General features: G+C 41.6%; 1 protein-coding gene across 3 annotated transcripts in view; it reads right to left on the reverse strand.

Moving 5' to 3' along the window:
- Positions 1 to 24,131, reverse strand: part of LOC134352394 (nuclear transcription factor Y subunit beta-like) — a 34,736-nt gene extending 10,605 nt beyond the window's left edge. The window contains exons 1-3 of one of the 3 annotated variants that reach the window (XM_063059724.1): positions 24,114 to 24,131; positions 6,234 to 6,327; positions 3,034 to 3,167 (exon numbers count right to left, since the gene is read on the reverse strand). In XM_063059724.1, the coding sequence (XP_062915794.1) occupies positions 3,034 to 3,167; positions 6,234 to 6,327 (228 nt within the window). In that variant the 5' untranslated portion in view covers positions 24,114 to 24,131. Of the gene's footprint in view, positions 1 to 3,033; positions 3,168 to 6,233; positions 6,328 to 7,620; positions 7,732 to 23,703; positions 23,817 to 24,113 lie in introns of those variants that run through there. The other 2 variants (XM_063059723.1, XM_063059722.1) reach the window with 2 other exon arrangements.
- Positions 24,132 to 26,656: the final 2,525 nt, after the last annotated feature.

Below are 26,656 nucleotides of genomic sequence, written 5' to 3' on the forward strand. Positions count from 1 at the left end.
AAAAATCATTTGCAACGAGTGCTCATTGAGCAAAATTGTGTCTACCTTCTCTTCCTGTTGCTGCCATCCGGAAGGAGGTACAGGAGCATTAGGTCACACACCAACAAGTTCAGGAACAGTTATTACCCTTCCACCATCAGGTTTCTGAACCAATACGGCTAACAACAACTCTGAACTGATCCCACAATCTACAGACTCTTTCCCAAGGACTCTATAACTCATGTCCTCAGCACAGTTTGTTTTCTTTTGCACATTGGCTGTATGTCAGTCTTTGTGTGTAATTTTTCATTGATTCCATTGTATTTTTTGTTTTATTGTGAATGCCTGCAAGAAAATGAATCTTAAAGCAGTATATGGTACATATATGTGAGCTGCTAGTAAATTTACTTTGAACTTTGAGGTGTATCTGTTTTTCCCTCCACAGTTACTGCCTGATCTGTTGAGCGTTTCCATCATTTTGACTTTATTTCACATTTTGCATCAAAATCATCTTGGTACGGTGCATTTACATCATAATGTGCCAAGTCAAACTGGTCAGGGAACTGGGTTAATTAAAGATTAAAGTTAAATTAAAACCTTGCATGACAATACCTGAGGAGGTATATGGAGATCTCCAGCTTCCTTCCCAACATTCAGCCCCTGCCAGTACCATCAAAAAGCGATTTGTTCTTTGGAGGGGAACCATCCCTACAGAATATCTGAAGTAGTTTGTCTACATAATAGTGACTGCACTTCAAAAATATTTACTGCACTCAAAATTGGGAATAAAAAGACAATGCAGAGAATTCATGGATATGGACTATGAGCTGGCAAAAGGGATTACTTTAATTAGATATCATTAACTGAATTATTTCACCAGCATTATGGGCTGAAAGACCTGTTCTTGTTCTTTATTGTTCTATGTTCTAATGCGCTTAAACCATGTTTTCTTAAAAAATTCTTTCATAATCAGGAACTGTACAAATGGTCAGTTCATATGCAAGATCAGGAACAATTACTACCCGTCAACCCTCAGGATCCTGAATCAGTGAGGACAAGTTCACTCACCTCAATGCTGATCTATTCCCACAACCTAAGGACTCACTTTCCAAGCCTCTTCACCTCATGTTCTTGATATTTATTGTTTATTTATTGTTACTATTTTGATTATTTTTCATTTTTGTATTTGCAGTTTGTTTGTCTTCTGCACATTGCTTGTTTGTCGATCTTAATGTGTGAGGCCTCTCATTGATTTTCTTATGTTTCTTTGTATTTACTGTGAATACCCGCAGACAATTAATCTCAGGGTTGTATATAGTGATGTGTATGTATTTTGATAATAAATTTACTTTGACCTTTGAAGACGGACTTCCATCTTGCCTGATTGGAGAAAACCTGAATGGAAGAAGTTTGGAGGGATGACTGAATGCTTGAGAAACAGATGTTAGGGTTGAAAAGATTTTCAGAATCAGATTTAATATCACTGAGATGTCATGAAACTTGTTGTTTTGTGGCAGCACTATAGTGCAATACATAAAAATACAATAAATTACAAAAACAAAAATATATATAAATTAAATAAGTAGTGCAAAAAGAGAGCAAAATTAGAGGTAGCGTTCAAGAGTTAGCTCATTGTCCAATCAGAAATCTGATGGCAGAGGGGTAGAAGCTGTTCTTAAAACATTTGCTATGTGTGAAAGCTGTTGCTAAACGTAGAATGTGATTTTAAAAAGGAAATGGTGGCAGTAAAGAAAGGAATATCAGGAGGCGATAGATCTGCTACCAGCACTGAAGTTACAGAATAGTTATAGATGACAAAGTGACAATTAACTCTCCAACTGCTGGACATTTCTGGAAGGCCAGTCCACTCTGCTCCAATCCCCAGCACTTTCTCCAAAAGTCTTGTCAATTACCCCTCCAGTTTCCTGTGGAAAGCTACAAATGAACTTCTACTAGCACCTTCTTCTTTCTAGTGAATTGAGACATCAACCAGGTCTGGTATGGGAAATAAAACACCCTCATGTCACCATTAGTTCTTTGACCAATCTGTTTCTTCTGATTCACAACCATGCATCCAACAAGAATCAATCCTCTTTATCTTATTTTCCTAGGGTAGGGCAGTCTAAAACTAGAGGGCATAGGTTTGTAAGTGGGGAAAGATTTAAAGGAGGCACAACATTTTCCCACAAAGCTGATAGAGGAAGTGGTACATTTAAAAGACATTTGGACAGGAATGAGAGTATAAGACATAGGAGCAGAATTAGGCCATTTGGCCCTTTGAATCTGCTCTGCCACTCCATTATGGCTGATTTATTAACCCTCTCAACCCTATTCTCTTGGCTTCTCCCCTTAAACGTTGACTAACAATACCCACCTTAAATATACCCAACGATAGCCTCCACAGCCATCTGTGGCAATAAATTCCACAGATTCCCCACCCACTGACTAAAGAAATTCCTCTTCATTTCTGTTCTAAAGGGCCATCTTTCTACTCCTAGGCTGTGTTCTCTAATCCTAGATTTTCCCCAGTATACAAAACATCCTCTCCACATCCACTCTCTCTAGCCCATTCTATATTCGATAGGTTTCAATGAGATCCACTCATTCTTCTCTAATCTCTAGCGAGTACAGACCCAGATCCATCAAATGCTCCTCATACTCTTTTATTCCTGGGATCATTCTTGTGATTCTCCACTGGACCACTACAAAGTCAGCACATTATTCCTTAGATAAGCGGCTCACAATATGGATAGGAAACACAGGCAAATGTAATTAGCTTGGCTGGCACTGAAGTCAGTTGCAATTACCTTAATGTGGCTACAGGAAAAACAAATTACTATATAATCAAAGAAGAACTCAATCATGAAATGAATAAAAATATCTCAATGTTTTGAGCCCCTCTCACCATAGTGAATTAATTACCTGTTCTTCTATACTGAATTACCACTTATTTACTTTGACCCTAACAATTCCAGTGGTTGAAATGAGATGAGGAGTATAACAACTCTTAGTGGAGGGCTTGTTATAAATTTGTTAAGAGGTAAAATACACTACCTTGCCTGTTGCAGGAACTGCTGATTTCATTATCCGAGCGACGTTGGCAATCGGGAGATAGATATCCTGCTCCCTGTAAGACTCCTTGGAGCCATTCGTGTCGTCGTGTTCTACGAGCGCCTCATCCGCGTCCCCTGAAACAAAGTCACTCAGCTGACAAACAATTCTTCGACAACTCAAGGGTTCAGGATTCAGTAGAAATTGGAATTATCCAGTTCATGTTGCCTGTACAAGAGCTGTTCCCAAAGTCAGGTTCTTTCCTCATCATGCAAATCTTTTTCCCTTTTCATGTTGTTACATTTTGAGAAAGTTATAATTAAATTTGCTTTCACTACTTTTTCCAGGTAGTTACATTCCTATCCATTATCTGGAAAAATCCTCATTCCAATTAAAATCAATGTGTCTCGAGTTACTTCCTCCCCTGGGATGGTACATTCACTGTGCAATCATCATATGATGAAATCCTACCTTAAAAGACCCTCCTAATAACTCTTTCTTCTCAAAGAACTATCACTGTATCTCCTAGACTTTTCATACATTTGTAGCCAATCACCACACCACAGATACATTATTTCAGTAATCATTCTGAGGCTTTGACAAAAGCTCTACGCATGAGGAGGCATAATGACACAGCTACTGTTTTACAACACCAGTGACCTAGGTTCAATCCTGACCTCTGGTGCCGTCTGTGTGGCTGCAGAGATTTCCCCTGGAGGTCCTGCTTTCCTCCCACATCCCAAAGAACGTGCTTGGTGTTGGGTTAACTGATCACTGTACACTGGCCCTCGTGTGTGTGCAATAGTAGAATCTAGGGAGATCTCGGTAGAAATCTGGGAGAGTAGTATCGGATTACTGTACAAATAGGGCACATGTCAGCACAGACCTGGTCGGCTAAAGGACCTGTTTTCACACTGTATGACTCTACATGTCTCCTCTTCTCATTCCATACAGGATGGCTAATTTCATTGTGAAGAACACATAATGATCAATGTCACTGTCATGTACAGGATACAGGGGTTCTTAGAAAAGTACCTTAGATCTTAAAAAGTTTCTTTGCCACCTAACTACTTATCCAAGTCAACTTAAAGCTGTTTAATAACATTGACTAATAATCACTGTCAACTAAGTGAAGGTAGCCAAGTTCATTTTATGCAAGTTGCCTGGGTGGTTAAGGTGTATGGTGTGTTGGCCTTCATTAGCTGGGGGATTAAGTTCAAGAGCCACGAGGTAATGTTGCAGGCCCATAAAACTCTGGTTGGACCAAACTTGGAGTATTGTGTTCTATTCTGGTCACTTCATTATCGGAAGGATGTGGAAGCTTTAGAGAGGGTGCAAGGAGATTTACCAGAATGTCATCTGCATTAGAGAGTATACCTTATGAAGATAGGTTGAGCATGCTAGGGTTTTTCTCTTTGGAGCAAAGGAGGATGACAGCTACCTCTAGTGAGGTATATAACATGATAAGAGGTATAGAGAGAGTGGACAGTCAGAGGAGGAACGTGCAGGGACAATGTCAGAGGTATTTTACTTTTTTTTTTACACAGACAGTGGTAGGTGTGTGGAACACAATGCCAGGGTTGGTGGCAGAGGCAAATACATTAAGGGCACTTAAATGAGTCTTAGATAGAAAAATAGAGGACTATGTGGGAGGAAAGGTTTAGATTAATCATAGGGTAGGTTTAAAGGTTTTCACAACATTGTGAGCTGGAGGGCTTATGCTGTGCTGTAATGTCTGATGTCCTTTATGTAGATTCCAAGCAGTCACAAGACAGACTTTTCAATCCCATTGTTTGAGTTGGAGTCGATACAGGTAGTAATGGTGAAATTTCAGTATCATTCATCCTCTGTACCAATTAGCCTTTTCTGGACATTTCAAACATTAGCATTTTTCTAAAGACGTGGTTTTCAAACAGTTAAACCAGCCACATCTAATAACCAAACTTTTTTTTTGTTTTTAAAGACAAAATGCAAGTAACAAATAAAAGACCTGATGGAACATGTGGCTATTTTCTCTTGAAAATTTCCCACTTGCCCTGCCTCTCAAATCCATAGCTCACTTTGGAACTTGTAAATACTTGGTCAATGGGGTGCTGATTTGGTCACAGATATCATATCACTATTGTGAACTTACTTTATATTAAGAACGACGAAACAGAAGCAGGTCCCTTTTGAATGGTTTACCATACCATTGAATTTCTTTTGCCTGCGCTACTATGACAACAGCATTTGTTAGAGCCTCATCTGAATTCAGGAACCAGGCTGATGATCATGTTGTATTGAGGCATATTGTATTGATGAGGGCACTGTTTTCCCAAGGAGATGTTAAATTAAAATTCTTTATACTTTTTTTCAACATAGCTGCAAAAGATTCTATTTCCCTTTTTGGGCAAAAACAGTTATTTTCATCAACATTGCAATTTCTTTGTATTAGCATCACTAAAATACTTAGTTGCCGCCTTTTCCTAAGGCAATCTTCATCCCTCAGTCATCAGTACCAAACTAACTGACCTGGTCGTTATTGTGTTACCATTTGTATGTTACTGGCTGCAGGATTTCCTGCACTACAGTGATGACTATACTTCGTGATTATATTGTAAACATGTAGCGTGGAACGGGCCCTTCTGGCCCAAAGAGCTGCAACCATTCAATAACCCACCCATTAACCTTGGCCTAATTACAGTCCAATTAACCTACTAATTAGTATGCCCTTGGACTGTGGGTCCACACACTCATGGAAAGAACATACAAGCTTTCTTACAGAGGACACTAGAATCGAACTCTGACAACCTGAGCTGTTACAGCATTGCACTAACCACTACACTACCATAGGAACCTTGACATGCTGGTGCAATGAAAAGCAAATTTTAAATCAGGTTTTTTTCTCAAATATAGGGGAGGTCACAAGGTTAAAAAAAAAACCCTGCATTGAATCCTTCAACCTGTCCAAACAGTGATGGATAACAGTCCTTCGACAACTGCTTACTTAGTCTCTGCTGGATGGTAGTCGTGATGAGAAAAATATCAATGACCGCAAAGTAGTAAAACAGTGTCAGCTCATTCCCTGCCCCATCTCAAATCCCCCCAAACCAGCACCACAATACAGATGTTTATATGGCAACATGCATTGTGACTCTCTGCTAGATATGCTTTGGAGGAAAGTCACTGAATTTTAGTTGTGTCTAATTGTAGTAACTTCTTACCTTCATGAGATTGTAGCACATAGTGGCTTCCACTGATGTAATCACCTGCGATTCCTAACTGGGTAGCATCTGTGGTGGAACTGTCCCCATCCATCTGTAATATTGGAGAAGAAAGGTCAGATACAATAATCTAACCCCTGCTTTCCGTAAGGAAAGTGCACCTATATGTTGAAACTACTCCCAAATGCATGTTATTTCTGCAAACCTCTGCCTAGAGAGATTTCTATAACATTTCTGCTCAGAGAATGGAAGAGTATGGACATTATGTAGGCAGAAGGGATTAATTCAGTTAGGCATTAAATACTTGTGAATTAGTTCAATACAACATCATGGGCTATAGGACCTGTTCCAGTGCTTTACTATTCTATGTTTCGTATGCTCTAAATCAACTATATAGCTATATGCAAGTTATGGACCAATCATGATCCAAAAATATTGTTATGTATTATTTATCTTCAAATTTAAACATTGTGCTCACTAAGCATCAGTTGGGACTCAGCTTTCAGCTGCCTTGACCCTGCTTCTGAAGATTATAGGTTCTAGTCCCACGACAGAAACATTAGCACAACGATCAAGACTGCTACATCAATACTGTACTGAAGTTTACTCATCTCCCCAATGACACCTTAAACCAAGATCCTTTCTGCTTTTTGATGTGAATGTAAAACATCCTATATATAGTGCTGTCCTGAAGAGGAATGCGAAAATTACCTGAGGTAACCTCGCCATTACTCCTCTCTGAATCACTATCACAAAAAAAAATCATCTTGTTATTAGCACATTGATATTTGTGGAAAGCTTGCAACGCACGTGTAATATATAGCAACTCCTGCATCACACCAGTAAACACTGTTCAAAAATACTGATGCAGTTTACATAGAATTTAAGATGCTGGAAGCACACAAAGGGTGCCATGGAAGTGCAAGTCTTTTTCTAGGCAAGATGCAAATCAGAAAATCAGCTTCAGCAATTGAACCATGAGATTTAAGTGATTTATATATGAAACCCCTCTTTACTGGGCATCTCTAGAGATGCGGCTCGTTAGCCCCTCGCGATGAGAAAACCACCTTCCTCAAACTCCGTACGTCTATGGTAGGTATGACTTGGATCCCACCAAAACTGGGAAGATGGAATGTCTCAGTCACCCAGACCCCGATTTGTGTTAATACTGTCCCCATGCAATTAGCTGTTGGCAAGAAATAACAGACCGTACACTGCATATAATTATAGAGAAAACATGTTTACATATATCAGCTTTATCCAACAGTAGGAAAAAGAAAAAAATAAATAAAAAGGGCCCATTACAGTTAACCCAGTCCAAATGTGCACACAAGTTGGAGTTCATCTCCCATGCTGAATCCACGGTCTGCGTGAAAGCACACACCACCTTCCAAATGTTGCTTGAAATCCATCTCAAACAAACAAGTACTGGTCCTTCCTCCTTGAAGGTATTCATCCGCACAAAGCACCTTGTGCAACAGGGACGGCATCTTCAGCCATTTTTCCTCCTGTCTTCTCCCAGCTCCCGGCAAAAAGACCTCGATCCACACCAGTATCCATCACAAAAACCTCTCTGCCCAGTGTTGTCTAGAATCTTCTCCCAATTCCACCATCATGATTGGCTGACACAACATTCCTAAGCTGAACAACATAGCCCCTTATCTTTAGCTCAAACCCAAACATGTTGAAAGCAGAACAGACTGCCTTACAGAACTACTAAAATGGAATACCAACATAAAAATCTTAACCAGGATATTACATATGCAATACTTTCCTCTGAACAACATGAAACGAGGCCAGACTAGGAGAGATATGACTTGTGCTTACAATAGATTACTATTTTATTTATTTAGAGATATGACATGGTAACAGGCCCTTCCAGACCATGCTGCCCAATTACAGCCATGTGACCAATTAACCTATTAACCTGTACCATCTTTGGAATATGGGAGGAAACCGGAGTAGCTGAAGGAATGCTACATGGTCATGGGGAGAATGTACAAATTCCTTACAGACAGCTCCAGAATTGAAGCTGGGTCACTGGCACTATAACAGCATTACATCAACTGCTAAGCTACCGTGCCACCCTATTGGGTGGAAAGCATGGAACTCAATAAATATGATAAATATGGCCATCATAAGGAAAGTTTCAAATATTTAGAATTCTCTACCCTAGAGAACCGAGTCATTAATCAAACTTAATGCTAATATAAACAGTTTCAGTAATAAAGGGATTAGGAGAAAAAAAATTAAGGAGTGTCTGCAATCTAAATCAACCACAATCTTTCTGACTGATGGAGCAGGCTTTGGGGGAACAAGTGGGCTACTCCTAGGACTGGAGGCCCAGAAGCTTCCTGGAGTTGGAAGCTTGCCTGTGTGTGAGAGTAGGTGAGAGGAAGGGAAAGAGGCCTGTTTTTCTGTTGTTATTTTGTATTGTTGCTGCTTGTGACGGTCTGCTATACATCGTGGGCATGGTATGTTAGCGCCGGAATGTGTGGTGACCCTTGCAGGCTGCCCCCAGCATGTCCTTGAGTGTGTTGGTTGTTAACACAAATAACACACGCATGTTTTGATATACATGCAATAAATAAATCTGAATCCAAACCTAGCTTATACTTCTGTTACCAAGAGAATTCAATAGCACATCCTAGCCTGCTTTGACAATGAAATCATATTCAGTTACTAATTCAAGTACCTAATAGATTCACATAGACAGTACCACAGCCAATGGGATGTACGTCTAACAGAAAAGACTGGGCTTTGTTTAATATCTCTTTGGAAGTACGTCACCTCTGAGGAATTGCTGCAGTCCAGTCTTAGGTTCACAGTCTCTATAAACAACTTCATTCAACTGCAAAACTCCTATGCTCAAAGAAAAATAACTGTGCAACTTCAGTTGAAATACTTAAGATATAACATAAATACTTCAGCAATCTTAAACCTTAAACGCAAGATTTAACATGCTTGTTATGCAAATTTAATATTTCTGGAGAGTTCCAAGCAGCTGAGATTTTCCTTCTGCATTGTCTTGGCCTGGACATTTTTTCCTTTTCCACACCTGGTCCTAAAAACAAAAGTACTAAAACATTGGAAACTAAGTTTACAAAACAGACAGCCATAAACACGGTGTACTCATGTGTATTATAGTTCCATATAATCATATATCAATTATGGCGCGGAAACAGGCCATCTCGGCCCTTCTAGTCCATGCCGAACTCTTGCTCTCACCTAGTCCCATCGACCTGCACTCAGCCCATAACCCTCCATTCCTTTCCTATCCATATAGCTATCCAAGTTAACTTTAAATGACAACATCGAACCTGCCTCAACCACTTTCTACTGGAAGCTCGTTCCACACAGCTACCACTCTCTGAATAAAGAAGTTTCCCCTCATGTTACTCCTAAACTTTTGCCCTTTAACTCTCAACTCATGTCCTCTTGTTTGAATCTCCTCTACTCTCAATGGAAAAAGCCTATCCACGTCAACTCTATCTATCCCCCTCATAATTTTAAATACCTCTATCAAGTCCCCCCTCAACCTTCTACGGTCCAAAGAATAAAGACCCAACTTGTTCAACCTTTCTCTGTAACTTAGGAGATTAAACCCAGGTAACACTCTGGTAAATCTTCTCTGTACTCTTTCAATTTTGTTGACATCTTTCCTATAATTCGGTGACCAGAACTGTACACAATACTCCAAATTTGGCCTTACCAATGCCTTGTACAATTTCAACATTACATCCCAACTCCTATACTCAATGCTCTGATTTATAAAGGCCAGCATACCAAAAGCTTTCTTCACCACTATATCCACGTGAGATTCCACCTTCAGGGAACTATGCACCATTATTCCTAGATCCCTCTGTTCTACTGCATTCTTCAATGCCCTACCATTTACCATGTATATCCTATTTTGATTAGTCCTACCAAAATGTAGCACCTCACATTTAACAGCATTAAACTCCATCTGCCATCTTTCAGCCCACTCTTCTAACTGGCTCAAATTTCTCTGCAAGCTTTGAAAACCTACTTCATTATCCACAACTCCACCTATTTTAGTATCATCTGCATACTTACTAATCCAATTTACCACCCCATCATCCAGATCATTAATATATATATATATATATATATATATGACAAACAACATTGGACCCAGTACAGATCCCTGAGGCACACCACTAGTCACCAGCCTCCAATCTGACAAACAGTTATTCACCACTACTCTCTGGCGTCTCCCATCTAGCCACTGCTGAATCCATTTTACTACTTCAATATTAATACCTAACGATTGAACCTTCCTAACTAACCTTCCGTGTGGAACCTTCTCAAAGGCCTTACTGAAGTCCATATAAATAACATCCACCACTTTACCCTCGTCAACTTTCCTAGTAACCTCTTCAAAAAATTCAGTAAGATTTGTCAAACATGACCTTCCATGCACAAATCCATGTTGACTGTTCCTAATCAGACTCTGTCTATCCAGATAATTATATATACCATCTCTAAGAATACTTTCCATCAATTTACCCACCACTGACATCAAACTCACAGGCCGATAATTGCTAGGTTTACTCTTAGAACCCTTTTTTAACAATGGAACAGCATGAGCAATACGCCAATCCTCCAGCACTATCCTCGCTTCTAATGACATTTGAAATATTTCTGTCAGAGCCCCTGCTATTTCCACACTAACTTCCCTCAAGGTCCTAGGGAATATCCTGTCAGGATCCAGAGATTTATCCAATTTTATATTCCTTAAAAGCGCCAGTACTTCCTCTTCTTTAATCATCATAGCTTCCATGACTACCCTACTTGTTTCCCTTACCTTACACAATTCAATATCCTTCTACTTAGTGAACACTGAAGAAAAGAAATTGTTCAAAATCTCCCCCATCTCTTTTGGCTCCGCACATAGCCGTCCACTCTGATTCTCTAAGGGACCAATTTTATCCCTCACTATCCTTTTGCTATTAATATAACTGTAGAAACCCTTTGGATTTATTTTCACCTTACTTGCCAAAGCAACCACATATCTTCTTTTAGCTTTTCTAATTTCTCTCTTAAGATTCTTTTTACATTTTTTATATTCCTCGAGCGCCTCATTTACTCCAAGCTGCCTATATTTATTGTAGATCTCTCTTTTTCCAAACTAAGTTTCCAATATCCCTTGAAAACCACGACTCTCTCAAACTTTTAATCTTTCCTTTCAACTTAACAGGAACATAAAGTTTCTGTACCCTCAAAATTTCACCTTTAAATGACCTCCATTTCTCTATTACATCCTTCCCATAAAACAAATTGTCCCAATCCACTCCTTCTAAATCCTTTCGCATCTCCTCAAAGTTAGCCTTCCTCCAGTCAAAAATCTTAACCCTGGATCCAGTCCTATCCTTCTCCATAATTAAGTTGAAACTAATGACATTGTGATCACTGGACACAATTTCCCTACATTGAAATGAGGATCAGCAACTAGGTCAATAACCAAAATGTATGAATTAAACACTGTAATCTCTTACAGTCAGTTGATCAAAATTCATATGGTCTGCTTAAAGTACTTTAGAACAAAATATTCCATAGGATCAGAATTAGGCCATTCAGTCCATGGAGTTTGCTCCGCCATTCCATCATAGCTAAATTACCATCCCTCTCAATCCCATTCTCCTTGTAACCTTTCATGTCCTGACTAATCAAGAACCTATCAACTTCCGCTTTAAATATACCGATTGAGTTAGCCTCCAAAGCTGTCTGTGACAATGAATTCCATAGTTTCTCCACCTTCTGGCTAAATAAATTTCTCCATATTGTTCATCTATTCTGAGGCTGTGCCCTCTGGTAGTAGACTACCCCACTATTGGAAATAACCTCTCTATATCCACTCTATCTAGGCCTTTCAATATTCAATAGGTTTCAATGAGATCCCTTCTCATTCTACTAAACTCCAGTGAGTACAGGCCCAGAGCCATGTAACACTCCTCATATGTAAACCCTAATGCTTTTATTTTAAAGCAATGCCATAGACTCACAATGCATGGATACAGGCCATTTGGCGTAACTCGGCTATGCTGGCCAAGATACCCATCTAAGCTATGTTCATGTTTGACCCATATAAACCTTTCCTTTGAGTATGCTGAAGATGTAAAATTTGTTTCATAATCAAAGCCTACGCTAATTTTCATTATTCTGTTGACATCTAATAAGTTTGCAGGAAACATTTTAATCACTGAACAGCTCTGTAAAATGGTCAACTAATTTGTACAGTCTGTTGTGGCAAAGGCTGGCCACTGAAATACCACCTTCAAAGTTTACGCGTTAGCAAACTATCTAAATTAAAATCTAAGTTGTGATAACAACGACAAATTCAAAACATTGTTTTTTGGATGTTGACCAAGCTACGTGTTTTCTGCATTTGTTTTTATTCTAATGTTACACTGAATTGCTGCGAATTGTTAAGATAATATTCAGAGGTGTGATGATGCTCAATGGTTGAATGACTTTATTAAAAAAACTATAATTTACTTATTTAGAGATATAGCGTGGAATAGACCCTTCTGGACCTTTGAGCCTCACCACCAGCATCCCACTGATTAAACCCCAATCTAATCACAAGAAAATTTACAATAACCAGTTAACCTACCTGGTACGTCTTTGGACTGTGGGAGGAAACCACAGCATCCGGAGGAAACCCATACATTTATAGGGATGATGCACAGACTCTTTATAGGACGCCAGAATCGGACTCTGAACTCCAGCACCCCGAGCTATAGTAGCATCATGCCAAAAGCTATACCCAAATTTAAAACCTACAGTGAATTCTAACTTCATATTATTTATTTTAATAAAAAAATTTGTAAGTACCTTCACAAAGAAAAAACAGGCCTTGTGAAATCTACTTTATAACACAATCAGCTGTATAGCATAGAAATAGGACCTTCACCCAAAATCATCCATGCCCAGTGAACTAGTCTCATCTGGTTGCATTTGACCCATAGCTCTCTAAATCTCTTCTATCCAATCACTTATCTAGGTGACTTCTAAATGGTAATAATGTGCCCACCTCAACCACCATTTCTGACAGCTCATTCCAAATAAGCGTCACCCTTTGCATAAGGAAGCTGCCCCAATGACCCTTTTAAATCTCTCACCTCAGTTTAAACCTATAACCTCTTGTTTATAAAACACCCTTCCTGGGAAAAAGAATATATGCTTTCCTATGCCTGCATGATCTTCCATACCTATTCACATCTATACAACTCTATAAAAAATGTAACACAGGGTGAAAAGCATCCCAGAAAATTCAAAATAGCCGTAAAGAAAAGGAACAAATTTGAGTTTCAGGTCAGAACTGAATATACACTGAGTGGTCACTTTATTAGGTACCTCCTGTACTTACATCTACATTTTTAAATCTTTTTATTATTAATTATTGAAAATCGACAACAAAAAATACATTGAAATAATCAAGTCAATATATCAATATGTATAATAATAGTCAAACTATTAACCAAGCTAAACAGTGTATCAATAATAATAATTTTAAAAAAGCTGGGTTTTTTTGCTTTAGTTAGTAGGGGTTCTTTTTTCCTTCTTTCTCTTTTCCCAAAAAATAGCTTTAACTCCTGTACTTAGTACAGTGGTCACTGAGCGTATGTTTGAGGCCTTAGGCTGCCACTTGAAGGTTCGACGTACTGTGCATTCAGAGATGCTCTTCTGCACACCACTGTTGTAATACATGATTATTTTAAGTTACTGTCCCTTTCCTGTCGGCTTGAACCAGTCTGGCCATTCTCCTTTGACAAGGCGTTTTTGCCCACAGAACTGCCACTCACAGGATGTTTTATTGTTTTTCGCACCATTCTCTGTAAACTCTAGAGATTGTTGTTTGTGAAAACGATAATAGGGTAAAATTCCAATCAGTGGGATGAGTTGCAGTGTAACATGGGGGTAAAATCAAAAAGGGTGATGACTGAAAGTGCTGTATTTGAATGCATGCAGTACACGGAATAAGGTAGATGATCTTGTAGTGCAGTTAGACGTTAGCAGGCATGACACTGTGGGCATCACTGAGTCATGACTGAAAGAAGATCATCGTTGGGAGCTTAATATCCAAGAATACATATTGTATCAAAAAGACAGGCAGGTAGGCAGAGGAGGTAGCTCTATTGGTAAAAATTGAAAGAGATTACATAGGATTGAAAAATGTAGAAGCCTTGTGGGTAGTTAAAAAGCTGCAAGGGTAAAAAGACCCTGATGAGAGTTGTATTATACAGGCTCCTGAACAATAGACAGGATGTGGGCCACAAATTACAATGAAAGATAGAAAATGCATGTCAAAAGAGCTATGTTACCACAGTCATGGGGGATTTGAATATGCAGGCAGATTGGTGCTGGATCTCAAGAGGGGAAATTTGTAGAAAGGCCATGAGATGGCTTTTTAGAAGAGCTTGTGGTTGAGCCCACTAAGGGAAAGGCTATTCTGGATTGGGTATTGAGTAATGAATCGGATTTGATTAGGGAGCTTAAGGTGAAGGAACCCTCTGGAGATGGTGATCATAATGATAGATTTCACCCTGCAATTTGAGAGGGAGAAGCTAAAGTCTGAAATTTCTAAGGCGCAGAATAGATAACAATTTAAAGAAGCTGACAAGGGGAGTCAAAATCAACATAAAAGCAAAATAAATGGCATATAATAGAGCAGTGGTCCCCAACCACCAGGCCGTGAGGAAACAATATGATTTGGCAATATGAAACGATATGAGTCAGCTGCACCTTTCCTCATTCCCTGTCATGCACTGTTGAACTTGAACACCAACCACCCCCCCCACCCCCTGTCGGCCGGTCCGCAAGAATATTGTCAATATTAAACCGGTCCGCGGTAAAAAAAAGGTTGGGGACCCCTGTGATAGAGCAACAATTAGTGGGAAGTTACAGGATTTGAAACTTTTAAAAACCATCAGAAGGCAACAGAAAAGAAAGCCATTAAGGAGTGAAAAGGGGAAACATGAAGGTAAGCTAGCTAACAATATCAAAGAGGATACCAAAAGATCTTTCAGATACAGTATATATAGAGTAAAAGAGAGACAAGAGTAGATCAGACCACTGGAAAATGACATAGGAGAGGTAGTAATATGGAACAAGGAAATAACGTATAAACTATACAAGTAATTTGCATCTGCCTTCACTGTGGAAGACACTAACAGAATGCCGGAAGTTCATGAGTGCCAGAGAAGTGAAAGTAACTGCTATTACTAGGGAGAAAGTGTTTGGGAAGCTGAAAGGTCTGAAGGTGGATAAGTCACCTGGACCAGATGGCCTACACCCCAGGGTTCTGAAGGAGGTGGCTGGGGAGTTGTGGAAGCATTAGTAGTGATCTTTCAAGCATTACCAGATATCAGTTTGATTCCGAAGGACTGGAAAATTGAAAATGTTACTTCAACTCTTCAAGAAGGGAGGCAGAAGAAAGGAAATTATAGGTCAGTTAGTCTACAAGACCAGAAGACATAGGAGAATTAGGCCATTCAGCCCATCAAGTCTGCTCCGCCATTCCTGGATCCCACTCAACACCTGGCTTCTTGCCATATCCTATAAGATAATAAGACATAAGGGCAGAATTTTAGTCTGACCTCAATGGTTGGAAAGATGTTGGAGTTGACTGTCTCAGGTACTTGGAGACACATGATAAAATAGGCCAAAGTCATCATGGTTTCTTTAAGGGAAAATCTTGCCTGACAAATCCACTAGAAAATTCTTTGAGGAAATAACAAGCATGATAGACAAAGGAGAATCAATGGATGCTGCACACTTGGATTTTCAGAAGGCCTTTGACAAGGTGCCACACAGGGCTGCTTAACAAGATGAGAGCCCGTGGTATTACAGGAAAGACACTAGCATGGATATAACATTGGTTGATTAGCAGGAGGCAAAGTGGGAATAAAAGTCTTTTCTGGTTGTCTGCTGGTGTCTAATCGTGTTCCACAGGGGATTTGTGGCCAAGTTTGTGGATGTTATGAAGATAGAGAGGCAGAGAGTTTTGAGGCTGCAGAAGGACTTAGATTAACAGAATGGGCACAGAAATGGTAGATGGAATACAGTGTCGGGAAGTGTATGGTCATGCACTTTGGTAGAAGGAATAAAAATGTAGATCATTTTCTAAATGGGCAGAAAATTTCAAAATCCTACATGCAAAGAGACTTGTGCAGGATCCCTAAACGTTAACTTGCTGGTTGACTCGATGTTGAGGAAGGCAAATGCAATGTTAGCATTCATTTCAAGAGGACTAGAATATAAAAGTAAGGATGTAATGCTGAGGCTTTATAAGACACAGGTGAGGCCTCATTTGGAGTACTGTGAGCAGTTTTGGGCCCTTTACCTAAGGAAGGATGTGCTGACATCAAAGAGGGCTTAGAGGTGGTTCACAAAAATGATAGGGGAATTTGAGGGTTATCGTATGAAGAGCATTTGATAGCTCTGGGCCTGCTCGCTAGAACTTAGAAGAATGAGGGGAATCTCATTGAAACCTATTGAATGCTGAAAGGCCTAGATAGAGTCAGTCGGTAGCGAATATGTGAAAATTGTTGCCACTGGCAGTGCCAGGTCAACGTGTGTATTTAAGGCAGAAGTTGATAGTTTCTTGATTAGTCAGAGTTACCAAGAGAAGGCAGGAGAATAGAGTTGAAAGGGAAAAATGGATCAGTAATGAAATGGCAGAGCAGTCTTGATGGGCTGCATGGCTTAATTCTGATCTTATGGTTTAATATCCCAGGAGATCAGCAATTTCTGAGATACTCAAACAACCCCATCTTGCACCAAAAATCATTTCACGGTCAAAGCCACTTAGATCACATTTCTTCACCCTTCTGATGTTTGGTCTTAAGAACAATTGAAACACTTGATCATATCTACATGCTTTTATGCACTAAGTTACTGCCACATAATTGTCTGATTAGATATTTTCATTAACAAGGTATACAGGTGTACCTAATAAAGTGGCCACGGAGACTACAGGTCATATCCAGTTCAAATTTCAACACCAATGAAATATTTTCAAGATGAATGCTTTTAGGAACAAGAGACTGACGTTGACAAACCTGCTATACGTTTCCAATATTTTCTATTTTAGCTTACTGATAACTACCTCACTTGGTGATTGGAAAACTTTACCTGAAACTCTTCATACTGCAACTAAAATGATTAAGAAATTAGAATAAACACCAGATTTGGTGATTTAGACTTCAAATGGAAACATTTGGCTTCAAAGTGAGGCAAACAAGTCAACCTTCTACAATAAACCAAAATTAACCAATGTTAGCAATACTAACTTAAAATTCTTTTCCACTTTGAAGGGGATCTTTTAAATGAGTTAGTGCCTAGGATAAAAATCCAGAATCTCAAACATGCTTGCAAGAAGTGGCTGTAAATTAACACAGCTCAATTCTGTCCCATAAAATACTTTAAACATAGAACACTACATTACAGGCCCTTCAGGCCACAATGTGGTGTCAATCTTACACCCTACTCTTAAGATCAATCTAATCTTTCCCTCTACATAGCCCTCCATTTTTCTATCATTCATGCTTCAGCACAAGGTTCATTAGCAGGTAATTATAATTGTCACATATGTGGAATTCTATGCCACAGAGAAGTATGGAAGGATAACCCAAGTCAATACAGATTGCAGAGAAGCAAGGCAAATTTTCCAACCAGCTGAAAGTAACAATCTTTACTGTGTTACTTTCCAGAACATTCTTTCTCCCCCGCAATACTAAAATAAAACTCAGCTGTGCTAACAATTCACTGTTTAGGAATGAATACCACCAAATTCAATTCACACTGAATATTTTCTTATTTAGTCAATCTAAAACAACATCTGAACAACAAACCACAACTCATACTGTATTATACGGTACAGCGCAGCAGCACAGCTGTTAGCGTAACCCTTTACAATGCCAGCTATAGGATCGGGGTTCGATTCCTGCCGCAGTCTGTATATTTCTCCCATGATTTTGTATGTTTCCTCCGGGTGCTCCGGTTTTCTTCCACGTTATAAAGACATAGTTAAGGTTAGTGAGTTGGGGGGCATGCTATTTTAACACTGGAAGCAAGGATGCCCAGTGCAATCCTTGCTGATTTGATTTGATGCAAATGACACATTTCACTGTATGTTTTGATGTACATTTGACAAATAATAATTTAACAAAGATTGAAACCTTCAAAACTACAGTATTATCAAGAGAAATTTGCTGAAATATTATTCCAAAACAGTTTACAGGTGCCTGTCTTCTTCAACTATCTAAGTTTGCTGACATATTTAGGGACTTCCGGCCAGCTGTTCTCCTCAGTCTCCACACTGAGCTGTTACAGCAGGTGCATCAAAATTATCTACATAAAACATGCAGTGCAAGCACAAGCTACCCTGCTTAATTGGCCATAGCAGTAGGCAAGTCGAACTTGAGTTTCCTCTCACCCTTTTCAACCCGACCTATCAAGAATGGTGACCTATTCTTTCTTACATGTGTTCATCCAGGTTCCACATTCTCTTGGCAAAGTTTCTGTACATTTGTGACTCTCTTTTACAAATGGCACAATCCAAAGCTCATGTTTACAAACTGTCCAGAAACAGCTATCGAGTCACTGAACCAACAAACATTCAGATGACCTGGGAGATGCTGAAGTTCCCCTGGCTTTATTAAGTAGGCAGAAATCACCCAGTCAATTGCTCAAATGATACCACAAAACAAATTTTCCATCCTATTGTCTTTGCTCTGCTCTTGCACGGTTGTATCCAGCATTTCAGAAGTAATTAAAGCATATCAGGCCATCTGGAGAATGTAAAATGTGCTACTTCAGAGGAAGTTCTGTTTTCAGTTGCAGCTTAGTCTCAACAACACGGGCTCATTAAAAAACGTAAATTAACAATCATGAAGGGCTCCACATTTATTCTTCCAGTTCTGGCTTTTTACATATTTATCCAATGCCTCAGGATCGCCAGTGGAGCCTACGGCCATCACATTATACACTAATGTTTCTCCTGCTCTCCAGTCGTGGCCCTGTGGAATTATTTTTGTCAAGTTCAGAAAATGTGAGTTAAAGCTCCACAGTAGAGATCAGAACACAAAGGTTAGCTTAAACCCCAGTGTCCTACAAAGAAAGATCTGCATTGTTGAGAGATGGAGCATTGTGTGGTTCAGAGGAAGAGACGTTAAAGCAGGCAATAAATAGTGCGCTGGATGAAGTCAGCAGTCGAACAACACCTGTGGGGGGCGGGGGAATGGGGGAAGGAAATGTTGACTTCAGGATGAAATCCTCCACCACCAGAACTAATTGTGGAGAGGAGGATAGTCAGTACAGAAGGCAGAGGTGATTGGTGAACTGAAGATAACGGGCAAATGGAGCCAGGTTGTGGGTTGGGAGGCAGAGGCAGGTGGATGCGGTCCAAAAAATGAGAGGCAGAGGGAGCCATTTACATGGAGGTGAGGTTCACTTGACTGTGTCTCCCAATTCTATCCCTCCTCCTCCCCTATATGGCTCCATCTGCTCATAATCTTTCACCCTCCTCAGTCCACCCATCATCTACAGGTCCCTGTCTCACCCCTCCCACTGATTTACACTGGCTATCTACCTACCCGCCCCACCTTCCATATTCATCCTGATGCAGGGTTTTGACTCAAAACATCAATTCCTTAATTCCTTCCACCACCACCACTACCCCACTCCCCCACCTCACAGATGCTGCTTGACCTAGTGAGGCCCTCCAGGAAGTTGTTCAGATTGTTTGTTGCTCTAGACTGTACCATCTGCAGTCTCTCGTGTTGTCACCATTGTCATCACCAGGCAGATTTCATTTATGTGTGTGGGACCACACTAAGCACAGATTAGCTGTCACAGGAAAACAGCAGGAACAAAACAAACACATTCACAGAGACACCCCATTCAGCCCTACCCAGAACACAATGAACATTGCTTGAAATGAACCCCAAAACAGATGCACTTCTCATATGCAAATAGGAGGTGAGTCTTCCACACTGTGCAGGGCACAGTTCAAACAATTCTGTGCAATTCACAAAGTGTCTACAATATGCTTAGAAGCAGAAACAAATTCAAAGTTTCTGAAAAGTAGACACTGGGCTACACAATTTGTTGCTCTATCCTTGAGTCACAGGATGAACAATACTGGCTTCACTGCAGTGACAAAATGTTAAAAAATGTCATAACTATGAGAACTTTGGGATGTTCTGAAATAGCGAAGAGGTACAACAGCGGCTATATTTCATTAAGAGATTTGGTAATGTCAACAAAGACTAGCAAATTTCTACAAGTGGAGAGCATTCTAACTGGTCGCATCACCGTCTGGTTTGGAGGTGCCAATGCACAGGATCGGGTAAAGCTGCAAAGGTTTGTAACCTCTGTCAGCTCCATCATGGGCACTAACCTCCCCACCGAGGACTTCTTCAAGAGGCAACGCCTTGAAAAGACGTCATCCATCACCCAGGACATGCCCTCTTCTTATTACTACCATCAGAAAGGAGGTACAGGAGCCTGAACAGGCAAACTCAACAGCTTTTTCCCCTCCGCCATTAGATTTCTGAACAGACAATGAACCAACCCAGGAATGCTACCTCACTATATTTTTATATATACACACACATATTTCAGGTAATCCATAGTTTTTATTGCACTGGATTGCTGTCACAAAACAACAAAGTTCATGACATATGCCAGTGATATTAAACCTGATTCTGATTACAGTAATGGAATATTTTTCATTTCTTCTTAAAAGCAATTTTTCCACCCTTCCTTAGGCACCTGCAAAACACTGAAGGAGATTTTCCCACATGTAAATGTGTTGACTAACACAGCTGTCATTGTATAAAGGGCAGGTACTGCATGAATCACACACAAAACATACCCAACATGGGGTTATGCAGATAATTTAGAATCTTATCAAGCATTCACCATTGAGGGTGTTATATGTCACTGGGCCTGTTTGTTGTAACTGACACTTTCAGTATTATTGATCAATGGATGCCAAAACCCCAATGATGTACTGTTGTTGCAGCAAGTGTTAATTCATGGTTGAATGCTACCGAGGAAAATGATATCCACAATATAGTTTAAAAACGCAAACAACAGGAATTCTGCAGATGCTGGAAATTCAAGCAACACACATCAAAGTTGCTGGTGAACGCAGCAGGCCAGGCAGCATCTCTAGGAAGAGGTGCAGTCGACGTTTCAGGACGAAGGGTCTCAGCCTGAAACGTCGACTGCACCTCTTCCTAGAGATGCTGCCTGGCCTGCTGCGTTCACCAGCAACTTTGATGTGTGTTGTCCACAATATAGTTGTCATCTTTCCTAGATTGCCCACATATATCTGCTTAACAGAAGCTAATCAAATTGATTTTATTTTGTGTCTGATATGAAATAAACTGCTCATTTCCATCCTTAGCATTCAGTTTACGGAACTTCATTTAAATTGGACACAGGCAGCCATTTGCAAGCTGAAACAGCACCTGGTAATAAGAAGAACAAAAAAGCAGCAATGTCAATTGCCCTAATTAAAGTGAAATCCAAGTACAGTAGATTCATCTGTTGATCCTTCTGCGAGCACACACACAATTTGAACTTTCACACAAGTGTTAGCACAAGTTTTAAATTGCTCCTAGTTATAAACAGAAAACAGAGGGTATGACCAACATCAATGAATTTATTTCTTGGAACTTGCCTTGCACAACTTCAACATTCAGTAGCTATTCATTGCTTGCATTTTGTGACATCCTCAAAGGGGATGTACACATTCAGGGCTTTACTTTTTTTAAAAAACTTTCTTCAGGGGCAACTTTGACAACTGACCTAATGAGATTGTCAGTTTTAATCACAAAACAGCAACACCATTTGTACCTGCTCGTTCACATTTGAGTGAGCAGTGAGGTAAAGTACATACTCAGCTTGAAACTTCACACATGTCAATTTGAAACCGGTAAGGGTGCACAGAGGTAGATACCACAAAGCAGAATAAAATGCCAGAGAGCATAAGAACTTAGAACCTGCTGAAGGCACGGGTACCTCCCTAATGAGCTAGTGATGTTCACTCAGTCCAAAGGGGAATCATGTGGCTTAACTCTACCACCTCATTCTCATTGGGCTTGGAACAAAGGGGAAAACCTAACAAAGTGCAACAAAACAAAGCATCCTGACTTGCTGCATCACCGCCTGGTATGGGAACTGCACTACCCTCAATCACAGGACTCTGCAAAGCGGTGCGGACACCCCAGTGCATCTGTGGATGTGAACTTCCCACTATTCAGGACAACTGTATTTCTATGTTAAACTGTCCTGTTTTTACTCCTCATGAACATGAAGGATGCAAATAATAGTCAATTCAATCTGCATCTTCCATCCCTCCTTCCCCAGGCTGCCCACTTCCCGCACACTTTCTTTCCCCAGTGCTTAACCACATCTCCCCTTGATTCCTCCCTCCATTTACCTTACAGCCCCACTTTCTTAATTAGGATGCACTTCCACCTCAGTATACCTCACAATCCACACTGACTGGCTATTCCTGCATAATAATCAAAAGGTTCTCCCTCCGCTTTTCCCTCCTTCAAATGGCTTGCACCCACCCACCACCACTACCTCCCCAACCTCTGCAGGTTCCCCATCATCCACTGTTTCTATCCCACCCCAGTCCCCATGGGCTTCCCATCCTCCTCTCAAACCCATTCCAATGGGCTCTCCATCCTCCTCTTTCCACCCCACAGAGGTTCCCTCTCACCCCTTTCCCCCAAACACACACAAGTACACGTACTCCCTGTCCTTTGTGCCCCCCCCCCATCGGCTCCCTATTATCCACTCACAACCTTCCTCCCGCTTGCTACCTCTCTTCCCAACCCCCTCCAACGACCCCCTATCCGTCTCTTCCACACCCTCCCAACACGGGATCTCCATCCTCTTCTTTCCCTACCCATCAGGGGATCCCTATCCTTCACTTCACGCCTTCCCATACAGGCATCGCCTCAAACTAAACCCCTGCCCTCAGTCCAAGGCCCCAGCTCCGGGCCTATGGACCGCGGTCTCTCATTCCCGCCTCCACAGTGTCGCGACCGGCCTGTCCCCTCGGGCCTGCCCCCCTCTCCTCACAGTCTGGGGAAGGAAAGAAGATGTGGGTGCTGGAGCCCCGGGGGTGGCATGCGGTCGAAGGCGACTGGTGCAGGGCCCACCCAAACCACGGGCTCGAGTTACGGCGGGCGGCCGAGCAGCAGGAAGCAAAGATTTGGGGGGGGGGGGGAGACGGTCGGAAAGGCGAGAGCGAACGAGGCCCGGGGCTCCGGTAAAACTGAAGCGGGGGGAAAGGTGAGAAGGAACGGCGACTCAAGCCGCGCTGCCGCCGTCCGCTCGGCTGACAGGAGGCGGCCGCCAGGTTCAAGCGCCGAGCCCGGAGCCACCGGTAGCGATCATTGGCCGAGCGGCGACAAACCTTATTGAAGCGCAGCCGGAGCCCTGGTTGGTTGGTCGCAGAGTCGCCTGTGGTTGGACAAAATGGCTGCGGAGGAGCCAGTCCCAGCGCGGAGCTGCACGTCCGGGACACGGCCCGGCCCGCCCTCCCTCCCTCCCTCCCCCGGCCGCCGCACGCCCCTCCTCCCCGGCCGTCACCACCCTCCCACCCCTCCCCAACTCCGACGCTGCCGATCTCTCTTCCTCCCCGGCTCCCTACAGGCCCCACCCGCCGGCTGATTCTACTCCCTCCCGTCAGAAGCGTATCGCCATTGTTTCACCGCCCCCCTCCCCGTCTCACACAACTCCTCCACCGTCAGGCCGACTCACCCGCAGCTAATCGAGGCTTGACCCCCCCCCCAACCCCACATCCTGGAGCTACAGGTTCAGTACCTTGCCTCCCAACCCCGGTGGTTCTCCAGCTCCCGGTAGATCCCCAGCACGGCATTGCAGCTCCAGCGCCCCGTCACCCCACACTCAGCTTTCAGTATGTCCCCAGCACGGAGTTACAGCTCCAGAATCCCCATCGGTTCACAAACACAAGAGATTCTACAGATGCTGGAAATCGTGAGTAACACAGCATCTAAAGAGGGGAACGAACATTCGACGTTTCGGGCCGAAACTCTTCCCTTTCATCAGGATGTTATGTGTGTGTCTATGGTTCATTATTTCTGGTTATGTCCCCAGCACGGAGCTGCCCGAACCCCACCCCCACCTCGCCTCTCGCCATGTCCCCATCTCGGAGCTGCAACTCTAGAACCACCCGGGTTTCGCGCCCTTTCGATGTATCCATCAAAGAGCTGCACCTCCGGCATCCTACAGTAAGCACTTCGTTCTCTATCTCGACTAGAAGGGTCCCTTACTAAGACTCCCACGTTTTTGCCTCGCTTGGTCTATGTCCTCAGCATAAGCTGCACTTCCAGAATTACTCTGCTTTCCTGTTCATTCTATATCTTAAATTGCAAGCTGCACTTCGAGCATCCTACTTTAAACTTGTCCCCAGCGCGGAGCCACGAGATAGCGCTGTTAACGCAGTTAACTTAATCTCCCAGCACTTCCAGGAACTTGCTCCTATCCCTCCCATACCACACACCGTAAGTACAAAGTTACACTTCTGGGAACTTCCTACAACCCTTCTCGTGTCCCAGCACACCAAGATCTGATTGATTCCTCTATCCTCCCCTTGCCTTTCCATGTTAGAACATAGAATAGTACAGTACAGTACAGGCCCTTCAGCCCACAATGTTATGCCGACCCTTAAACCCTACCTCCTGTATGACCCCCCCCCACCTTTAATTCCTCCATATACCTGTATAGCAGTCTCTTAAATTTCACTAGTGTATCTGCCTCCACCACGGACTCAGGCAGTGCATTCTCTCTTCAGTAAAAAAAACTTCCTCTAATATCCCCCTTGAACTTCCCACCCCTTACCTTAAAGCCATATCCTCTTGTACTGAGCAGTGAAGAGGCACTGGCTGTCCACTCTATCTATTACACTTAATATCTTGTATACCTCTATCATGTCTCTTCTCATCCTCCTCTCCAAAGAGTAAAGTCCTAGCTCCCTTAAACTGTGATCATAATGCACATTCTCTAAACCAGGAAGCATCCTGGTAAATCTCCTCTGTACCCTTTCCAATGCTTCCACATCCTTCCTATAGTGAGGTGACCGGAACTGGACACAGTACTCCAAGTGTGGCCTAACCAGAGTTTTATAGAGCTGCATCATTACATCGCGACTCTTAAACTCCATCCCTCGACTTATGAAAGCTAATACCCCATAAGCTTTCTTAACTACCCTATCTACCTGTGAGGCAACTTTCAGGGATCTGTGGACATGTCCCTCCAGATCCCTTTGCTCCTCCACACTACCAAGTATCCTGCCATTTACTTTGTACTCTGCCTTGGAGTTTGTCCTTCCAAAGTGTACCACCTCACATTCCATTTTGTAACTGAATTCAGCAGAGATCTACAGACTGAAGAGGCAATGCTTTTAAATGTGGAAACTGAGTGATATTTAATTTAGAGACATATAAGACTGCAGATACTGAGTGGTTGAGCAGCATCTGTGGAGACAAAGGGATGATCAATGTTTCAGGTCCATTCCCTGCATCAGGACTTATTTAATTTGGGCTCTTTAAGATTATTTGAGATCCAGGCTTTCATAAGTTTTCCTCCTGTTCTGATTATGGAATCTTAATAATCAAAATGAAAACTCAGCATTTTTTTTTACTTTCAGATCAATAATTTAATAGCAGAGACAAATTCATCCAGAATTAGTTGGTGTGTTATATTTAGAGAGTATCTAGACACCTGTTCCTTTAAGAAGGATTAGAGTGGCCAAGATTCTTGGCCCCAATGAATATCTTCCTACCCACCTGCTAAAGAAAAGTAAGCTGTGGTCTTGGATAAAGGAAAGATTAAGTTCACAGAATCATGACTATAGAGCATCAAAGGGGGCCTCCTGTGTTTATCATCTGTTTTGATGGAGCTACCAATTAGTTTAGCATTTTAATACTGACCCCATTAATACTGAATTTTGTTATAAATATATGTAAATTCATTTCCCTTGAAGAGCTATCTTTGATGGTCACACTGGTGTTACACATAACTGTTCACTTTTAAAAAGAATGCCGCTTAGTATGTGCTGGCATTGGGGAAGGTCCAGAGAATGATCCCAAGAATGAAGGGGTTAATGGATGAGGTGCATTTGATGGATCTGGGCCTGTGATTGCTGGAGTTTAGAAGAATTAGAGGAGATCTCATTGAAACCTATCAAATATTGAAAGGCCTACAGTATGTAGAGTGGACGTACAAAGGATGTTTCCAATAGTGGGGGAGTCTAGGATCAGAGGGCACAGCCTCAGAATAGAAGGACTTCCCTTTTAGAACAGAATTGATAAAGAATTTCTTTAGCCAGAGGGTGGTGAATCCGT

The sequence above is a fragment of the Mobula hypostoma genome, chromosome 9 (assembly GCF_963921235.1).
Source record: "Mobula hypostoma chromosome 9, sMobHyp1.1, whole genome shotgun sequence".
Taxonomy (NCBI): Eukaryota; Metazoa; Chordata; class Chondrichthyes; order Myliobatiformes; family Myliobatidae; genus Mobula; species Mobula hypostoma.